Source organism: Pseudoliparis swirei, chromosome 13 (assembly GCF_029220125.1).
Source record: "Pseudoliparis swirei isolate HS2019 ecotype Mariana Trench chromosome 13, NWPU_hadal_v1, whole genome shotgun sequence".
NCBI lineage: Eukaryota > Metazoa > Chordata > Actinopteri > Perciformes > Liparidae > Pseudoliparis > Pseudoliparis swirei.
Genome location: NC_079400.1, coordinates 13,528,767 through 13,538,339, shown reverse-complemented (window position 1 = coordinate 13,538,339; position 9,573 = coordinate 13,528,767). Strand labels below are relative to the sequence as shown.

The 9,573-nt window shown below is 45.0% G+C and overlaps 1 protein-coding gene across 1 annotated transcript in view; it reads left to right on the top strand.

Moving 5' to 3' along the window:
* Positions 1-921: 921 nt before the first annotated feature.
* Positions 922-9,573, top strand: part of fmn2b (formin 2b) — a 34,336-nt gene continuing 25,684 nt past the window's right edge. Inside the window, exons 1-5 of the mRNA XM_056430509.1 lie at positions 922-2,495; positions 3,197-3,432; positions 6,524-6,708; positions 7,492-7,645; positions 8,361-8,372. Coding sequence (XP_056286484.1) covers positions 922-2,495; positions 3,197-3,432; positions 6,524-6,708; positions 7,492-7,645; positions 8,361-8,372 — 2,161 coding nt within the window. The remainder of the gene's footprint in view (positions 2,496-3,196; positions 3,433-6,523; positions 6,709-7,491; positions 7,646-8,360; positions 8,373-9,573) is intronic.

Sequence of the window (9,573 nt, the reverse complement as noted above, 5' to 3'; positions counted from 1 at the left end):
TAAACTGAATTAAATTGAATTGAATCAGAGAGAATGCAGCTTAACAAATGAAGCATAGACTTCTATACAACCAGGCTAAACATTTGCAACTAGAAGCATCGCCCTCTGATCGCCAGTAGAAAGACTGCAACGTTAAGCCAGGTGTGCTTTGACTCCACTATAAACATAAGGCTCAACTTCATTTCAGCTGATAATAAGAATAAAGATGTGTGTGTTAGCTGTTGACCTGAAAATGGACATCTTTGAGACGAGAACCAGCATCATGCTGCGTGAGAGGTCTCTCTACTGGAACCCAGCCCACGCTGAGCACTATGGGTGATGTAGGCAGGAGTCAGGGCATCATGGGCAATGTAGTGAGCAGCCATGTGAATAACTGCCGTGACAGCCCATAATACCCCTCCCCCCCTCCTCCATCCCCCTCCCCCCACACAGCACAGGCACAGTGGTCAGCATATGTATTCCTCTCAGGTCTTTTTATTCCTCTTTTCCTGCAGGCCTGTAGCTTTGTGATGCTCTTCATCTCTCTCAGTCTGCCTCCACTGAGCATGCCGCGCTTGCGTCACTCCTTTCAGCAGATGGAGAGGGGGAGGAGAAGGGGTAAGACAGAGAGAGAGAGAGAGCGAGAGAGAGGGGAGGAGGGAAGGGGGAGTGCACGCCTGCATCAGCGTCAACATCACGGCCACGCCAGCCTCCGTCACCAGGAAACGAGGAAGATCGTCGCACAACAGCTTTAAAAAACCCTGTTAGCTCCAGCAGCTCCTCCTCTACCTCCACCAGACGTGCATCCACAGATTAGGCCGAGACGGTTCCACGTCCGCCAGGCATCTAAACCCCCCCCCCCCCACTCTAGACAGGAAGAGATCCCCCAGGCATGACCTGAGAGGAGAAGCAGGACGCTGCCAGACACTCTCCATCAACAACATGGGCAACCAGGAGGCGAAGCAAAAGAAAGCTGCGGCAGCAGCATCGGCTAACGGAAGCTATCCTTCACTGGATGAAGGATGGAGAGAGGGAGGAGGGGACTCCACGAAGAAGGGGGGAAAGAAACTCCACGGTAAGCACGGAGGTGGCGGAGGCGGGCTGCATGGCCAAGGACCGGGAAAGAAGAAAAACAAATCTGAGACCAAGTCCTCCGTTTTCTCCATCCGGAAGCGAAAGGGCAACCTGAAGGCGAGGGCAGACCCATGCTCCTCCGTCACGGGCTCCAAGGAGGACGTGTTGCTCTCTCAGCATGACGAACCGGACTACACGAAAACACCTGACATGTCTGGGGATGAGCTTGGACCGTCGGACACCGAGGCTGAAAGGAAGAAGAAACCGGAGCCAGGGGAAAAAAAGGATGAAGAGAAACAGGAGGTGAAGCAGGAGGTGAAGCAGGAGGTGAAGCAGGAGGTGAAAACCTCGACAGCAGAGGATGGAGGGCAGAAGCCGGGCAGCGCCGGGTCGGACACGGATATCTACAGCTTCCACTCGCCGGCTGACCATGAGGATCTGCTCGCGGACATCCAGCTCGCCATACGGCTCCAGCACCAACAGCAGCACGGGGGGGTGACTGCAGCCGGGGAGGTGCAGGGAGGAGGAGACAAGGACCCGAGCTGGGAAGGAGAGGGGAGGAGGAAGCAGAGCATTGGAGACGTTACATTAACTCCTCCTGAGGTGCTTGACCTGAGTCCAGAACTGGAGTATGGGTCCGATGCCCTGTCGTTCCTGGAGGCGGGACCTCCGCCTGACCCGGACCGGCAGCCGACCCCACGCCCCCCCTCCGAGAGGAGGGAGGAGGCGGATGGGGTGGAGTGTCCAGAGCTCAATGGGAAGGGGCAGAGCGAGAGAGAGACCTCTCTTTGTGTGGCCACGGGCACAAAGGAGCAGCAGCCCCCTCCCACAGCCGTCACCATGGCTACCAACGGAGGGTGGGGGGCGGCAGTCAGCCCGGTCGCCATGACGACCGGTGGTAACAGCTTCCCCGATTGCACATTTGACAGCGCTGGGAATTCCACAGAGGATGCAGAGGAGGCAGGAAGTGAGGGAGAGGAAAGGGAGCCCGGCGTGGATGTAGATCCCAGGTCTCCGCCCGCAGGAAGCCCCCACAAGAGCCCTGAAGCCACCGACGGGCTGAGCTCAGGGAACGTGTTCGATGAAGGCGAGGGTCAGCTGGGCTCGGGTACCAGCGCCGAGTCCCTGGAGGACTGCTTGAGCGCTGGGTCCGAATCCAACGGCTCCTCCACCTCCGCTGCTGCTGCCGGCTCCAGGGCCTCCACCTCCTCGCGGTGCAGGAGGAGCACGCTGCCTCCCCAGGAGAGCCCCACGCTGGCCCAACGACTGCTCAGGTCCAGCCACTCCTCCACCTCCTCCACCTCCTCTATCACGATGGTGAAACCCTACCCTCCCATCTTCCCTTCCTACGTCAAGACCACCACAAGACAGCTCAGCTCCCCGGCGCTGTCCCCCTCCCACAGCCCCCTGTCCCCCCGCAGAGCCCAGCATCACCTCCACAGGTACCTGTGGTGTTGCGACATCCATTATAATAACTCCATTATTGTGATTATAGATTTGGTTTTACCTTGGACATGAATAATCTATTCAACATAGACGTGGATTCGTTTTTTATACTATCAGGTGAAGTTGAAGTTAGTCAGGGTTGCAGATGAAGTGGATTCCCTTTGTGGGATAAGAAGGATCCTTTCCGGTCTGACGTAGTGGAGTCCCAATGTTCTTCTCTTTTTGGTAGAGAAATACAAAAATACCAAAAATGTTTAACTTTTCTACACATTTAACGAAATATATATTATGAAGTAAAAAACATGAAACACAATCGGCCAATTCTCAGAGTATCGTTCCTAATGGAGCCCGTAGAACAACTTCAAAGGGAGAACAACGTGTTTCAAAAGAAAGAAAGAAGAAGAAAGATGGCCGCCATGCATAGAAAACTGTTGCTAAGCAATGATTGGACAATTAGCGCTCGTGGGAGGGGTTTAAATGGATGTAAGTTGTTTACAAGTTGATAATTGGCGGTATTTACAAGATTGAACTCTCTAGTGTAAGAACTTAAAATGATGAACAGTCCATAATTTCGTAGCAAGTGGTGAAATATTATAATAATAGTGAAACATATCCTTCACTGGTTATTTTTAGCCGATCATTGTAATGTTCCCCGATGGTATTTGACCTTGTGAGTGATCTGTTTGGACGTCGACAGGACGATGGGCCATCAGGTGCGCAGGCAGCGCTCTCGAAGCCTCGCCGGGACCCTGAGCCGCTCGGCCGACTGGACGGAGGAGCTGGAGAGGAGGCTGAGGAGCAGGGAGGAGGACGGAGGAGGGTCGGGGGAACATCTGGTGGGCCACAGAGGAGGAGGCAGCCAGCCCCTCTGTGCTACCACGCGGTCTCACAGCGGGCAGGTTTCCACCTGCGGCTTCCAGGACGTCTTCACAGGTGAGCCTATGTATAGGAACCATGAGAGAGACTTAAGGTGAGATAAGTATAGATACCATGAGAGAGACTTAAGGTGAGCCTAAGTATAGGAACCATGAGAGAGACTTAAGGTGAGATAAGTATAGATACCATGAGAGAGACTTAAGGTGAGCCTAAGTATAGGATCCATGAGAATAAGCAAGAGACTTAAGATGAGCCTAAATATAGGAACCATGAGAATAAGCAAGATACTTAAGGTGACCCTAGGTATAGGGACCATGAGAGAGACTTAAGGTGAGCCTAAGTATCGGAACCATGAGAGAGACTTAAGGTGAGCCTAAGTATAGGAACCATGAGAGAGACTTAAGGTGAGCCTAAGTATAGGAACCATGAGAGAGACTTAAGGTGAGCATAAGTATAGGAACCATGAGAGAGACTTAAGGTGAGCCTAAGTATAGGAACCATGAGAGAGACTTAAGGTGAGCCTAAGTATAGGAACCATGAGAATAAGCAAGAGACTTAAGGTGAGCCTAAGTATAGGAACCATGAGAATAAGCAAGACACTTAAGATGAGCCTAAATATAGGAACCATGAGAATAAGCAAGAGACTTAAGATGAGCCTAAATATAGGAACCATGAGAATAAGCAAGAGACTTAAGGTGAGCCTAGGTATAGGGACTATGAGAGAGACTTAAGGTGAGATAAGTATAGATACCATGAGACTAAGCAAGAGACTTAAGATGAGCCTAAATATAGGAACCATGAGAATAAGCAAGAGACTTAAGGTGAGCCTAAATATAGGAACCATGAGAATAAGCAAGAGACTTAAGGTGAGCCTAAGTATAGGAACCATGAGAATAAGCAAGAGACTTAAGATGAGCCTAAATATAGGAACCATGAGAATAAGCAAGAGACTTAAGGTGAGCCTAGGTATAGGGACTATGAGAGAGACTTAAGGTGAGATAAGTATAGATACCATGAGAATAAGCAAGAGACTTAAGGTGAGCCTAGGTATAGGGACTATGAGAGAGACTTAAGGTGAGATAAGTATAGATACCATGAGACTAAGCAAGAGACTTAAGATGAGCCTAAGTATAGGAACCATGAGAATAAGCAAGAGACTTAAGGTGAGCCTAAGTATAGGAACCATGAGAATAAGCAAGACACTTAAGATGAGCCTAAATATAGGAACCATGAGAATAAGCAAGAGACTTAAGGTGAGCCTAAATATAGGAACCATGAGACAGACATAAGGTGAGCCTAAGTATAGGTACCATGAGAGAGACTTAAGGTGAGATAAGTATAGATACCATGAGAATAAGCAAGAGACTTAAGGTGCGCCAAGAGGGATTAATACATATTGTGGGTTCTGTTACGTAGGGATCTTCACATGATTTTGTTTTCGGCGTACTTGTGAATAAACATCAAACTGTGTTTCAAGGCAGTTAATGTGTTTAAAAAAATGGTTAGATACCATTACAAAACATGATAAAAGGGACTAAATACTACATTATTACTATTGGAGGCCCCGCCAGCTAATTCAGTTTCATGAATACTAGAGTAACGGTTTGTAGGAGCCATTAGATTAACTTAAAAAAACAGGTAACAGCTATCACTTTTAAAACTGTAAACTTGAAACTAGAGACTGAGACATATGCAATGGCAATATTCAAAATGGCAATATTCAAAAGAATTTTAGAGATAGAGAAGGAGAGTATGAACTAAGAGGGAGATGGAATTTCAAACAGCCAATTGCTCATACGACTCTAAAAAGCATGTGCTTATCTGTCTGTGGGGTGAAACAGTGGAATATTTTAATTGATGACTTCAAGGAAAGTAAAAATCTGTTGATATTCAAGAAAAAATTTAAAGACATGACTCTGGAGAAGTACAGACGTATCAGCATTGATGAAGCATTATAAGTAACGGTTAATGGGGACAATTTTGTTTTGTTTTTGTTTATTGTTTTATGTTAATATGTATGTGTGTGGATTTATGTATGTGCATGTGTATATGTATATATGTTTGTGTATATATATGTATATATATATATCTAGGTATATGTATATGGTTCTCTGAAATAAGTTTTTTCGTGAAATCATAGGTTAGGGCACTTATAAGCTTGATAGCTTCAGCCTTGACCGTTTCGGTTAGCCAATTTCTTCTTTTGTTAAAATTTTGATTTTTGTATATTATTGCTGATCGAAATCAACTAAACTAAACTAAACTAAAAACTAAGACATAAACTCATGTTTACAATGTTTACTGAGGGAAGACATCAAGAGAGAAGTAGAGTCACTATATAGACTTCTATATACAACCAGAGGAGTCGCCCCCTGGTGGTCAGGAGAGAGAATGCAGCTTTAACACATGAAGCATAGACTTCTATACAACCACAGGAGTCGCCCCCTGGTGGTCAGGTGAGAGGATGCGGCTTTAAAACATAACGCATAGACTTCTATGCAACCAGAGGGGTCGCCCCCTAGTGGTCAGTAGAGAGAATGCAGCTGTAACACATGCAGTATAGATGTATATACAACCAGAGGAGTCGCCCCCTGGTGGTCAGGAGAGAGAATGCAGCTTTAACACATGAAGCATAGACTTCTATACAACCAGAGTCGCCCCCTGGTGGTCATGAGAATGACTTCACTTTTCAGAACCATAGGAAGCCGTTTGTCTTGGAGCTACATTAGCCGCTATTAGCATAACATACCCAAATTAAGAATGGCTGTTAAAATGACTATTTTCCATCTGCCACATTAACTTTCATCCTCTCTGAACTTGTTCATGGTGAGTTTGACAATGTGAAAGGAGTGCCATGGTAAATCACTGGAGTTTGAATGTCATGTGAGGCAGAAGCCGTGTTTACATAACTGAAACCCGATTTTCCCATCGTAGAGTTAGAGTTCGATGTGCACGATGGGGCCGTGCAGGGTGAATGGATACATCCAGCTAAAACTAACACCAAGTAGCCTCTGATAGACTGATCGTGCCATCCTTCCACAGGCTGACAGAAACAATGTACTCCAGGGCCCGCCTGACGGGGTTCTCTCGTCTCTTAAATTGCTGCATATTTCGTGACATCACCTTGTGTTCCCCATCGGCTGTGCAGGGCGAACTCTCCTGGAGAGGCTGTTCCAGCAGCAGCAGCAGCGGGAGGAGGAGCCGGAGGAGGCCAAGAGGCTCTGCTCCAGGGTCTTGGCCATGGGCCTCCTGTTGCCCTTCACTGACTGCTTCAGGGAGCAGCTGGGAGGAAGCCCCACCCACATCGCCTCACCAGCATCAGCCAAGTTCAACGTACGTATTCACACCTCAAACACATTTCCCCAACTTTGAAGTTGAGTTATTTAAGTTTTTTTACGGCTTCCATGCTGTGCACAGCTGTGTCTGTGGCTCCTCGCAGCCAATGAGCACCAGGGGGACTAAACATGTTTCCCCATCACTCCGTTACACTCTTTTAACTCTTAAAACTAGTGGCTGAATGCTTCAGTATCCACTTGGCTGTTAGATTCAGGTTATGTTGGTATAACTGACATTTAAGATTACATTGAATAAAAACTAAGTTATCTTTTACTCTTAGATTAAAGGAATGAAACAATTTCCCAGGCAGCCATGTACATGACAAACATGTTAATAATTAAAACTTTTCTTTCTGTAATTCAGAATAATTCTTTACAAAAGATATATCTTATCCTAACTTCTTAAAGGAGCCTCTCAGCATTAACGGTTATGATCCGTTCTTTGCACAGTATATTGAATTGTCAAATCAAATCAAATGCTACAACTCTATAGTCAGAACATATGATGTATTAACATTAAATGTACATCTTCTCACTTTTTTGGGTTCTTTAGGGCCTCCGTCAGAGACCACAGAGCCTAGTGCTCATGGTTTTTGGATGAACTATTTACCATGAATGATGTTCGTATGACTGTGTGACATAAAACAGATGTGGGGTGTGCAGACTGTACAGAATGTCTTCAGATGACACGCTGCCAACACGAGCTATGTGTTTGCATGACGCCATGAGGAAACCCAGTGACATGGAGAAGAGAGCCTTTAAACCATGTGCTCTTCCCCAGCATGACCAGCTGTACACGTGGGCAGCCGTGAACCAGCCGCCTCACTCCCTGGAGGCCCTGGAGGGGAAACCACCGGGGGGGCCGCTGAAGGGGCCCTGGCTTCCAGTCCGGCCAGGTGGAGACAACAGGGCCGTCTTTAAACCCACAGAGGCAGGTAGGATCAACACCTGGTCCACCTGGTCCACTTGACCCCAGCTGGTGACAGGGACGATAAGACAGCACCACGTTCTCTACTGCAGCTCTTATTTATGGAGTCATTATTAAACGGTCAGTGCGCTGAGCTGTTTGTATTAATGGTGCACAGTGTTTACACTGTGTGAGATGAGAGGGGGGGGGATCATATTCACAAATGTTGGCTCCAATAGCATCCAAATAATAGATAATACATAGTACCTCACATAACATAGCTTACATAACCTCCCCCCACCTCTCAAATGTGCAATATCCCCATATAACTCCCCTTTCCCCTCTTTTCTTTTCACAAGCTGGAGCAGCACTCAGCGCTAGCCTATTTATGTATTAACTTCTGCCCTCTCCTTTTTTATGTTGATGACCTGTTTTTTTATTAACTAATACTGTATATTCTACCACCTTATGTACAGTGTGTTTTCTTATTATTATAGTGTGTTTGTACCTCTGTTGACTGCAAAAGGATTTCAATGTGTCTGGACTGTTGGGCGAGGCACAGATGGCAAATAAAAAACCTTGAACCTTGAAATGTATAGTATAGTATAGTATAAAGTCCTCACTGTTGTTATGATTTCATCTCCTTCAGTTTTATGCAAGAATCTTGACTTTTGTGTTTGATTATTTCCCCTTTTTTTATTTCCCTGTCTTTATTCCAACTCGGTGTTGCGTTGGCATTCCAGAAGACAGTCAAGGTGAGGACTCATTTCTGTATGTTGTGCAGGGTGAATATGTATCTCTGTTTCATAATCTCATAATCAGTTTTCTCATGAGGAGAGATTACTAGACAAATAATACTTTGTATAGATGAAACTCTATACTTCGCTTTTTCAAGCTTGTTTTTATTATGATGGCACCTTATTATGAGGAGAATATGTTTCACTTCAGAGTTTCTCATACAGCCTGGTATATGATGATTCAAATGAACACACACAGATTGTGTAAATAACACACTGTCTGTTCGATTTACTCACATTCCCAACTAGATGTCACTTCTTTTGGGGTGAAACATTTTCCTGAATACCAATGTAAATACTCTCAAACACTTCAGATCAGAATCAGAATCAGTTTTATTGGCCAAGTAGTTTGCACAAACAAGGAATTTGACTTGGTAAAGTGTCTCTGTGCTTACACAAAATATACATTACAACACAATACAATACAGAACAAACAAAACAAAACAAATAGTGCAGTACAGAACAAACAGTGCAAAACAGTGCAACGGTCTAAGAAGTTTTAGAAAGTGACTTAAAGTATATACAAAAGGAATGGCTATATACAGTAGCGCCAGAAGAAGTGGAGAGTGCGAGAAGTGCAGGGATAAATATATATCCACACAGCAGTATCGATTTTACATATATCACACATCCTAGTGTGTTATAGTTATTGCGTAAAAGTTGAATCACTGTTTTAAACCCCTCGTTCAGCTCTACACTTAAAACTGTGATGCTCCAGGAACAACTTCAAAAACTGTCCTCTGAAAAGGTTCAGTTTCCACTTGTTACAGGTGTACAGCAGACGCAATATAATTCGATTATTTTTCTTTCATTTTTCTTTTGTTGTCTGTCTTCTGCATTTTTCATTTCATGTTTGTAATTTTATAAAATGTAAAATATTATACAGGTGGATGCTTCAAATAAACCTAGTTGTTTCTTCCTGCACTGAGATATTCATCTATCTTTGTTGGGATTTTTTTTATTTTGTTTGATTGTTTGAAATTTGCAAAAATAAATATATAAAAATGTAAATACAATTTCAATAAATATGCTTTCTTAGTTTATAGGTTTACTGAAGCAACAAAGCTACCTGGTTAGGTTTAGGTTCGGCCTATGAAAAGGTCGTGGTTTGGATTTGTTGAATTAGTTTAGTACATAAGTTACATAACACATATATATA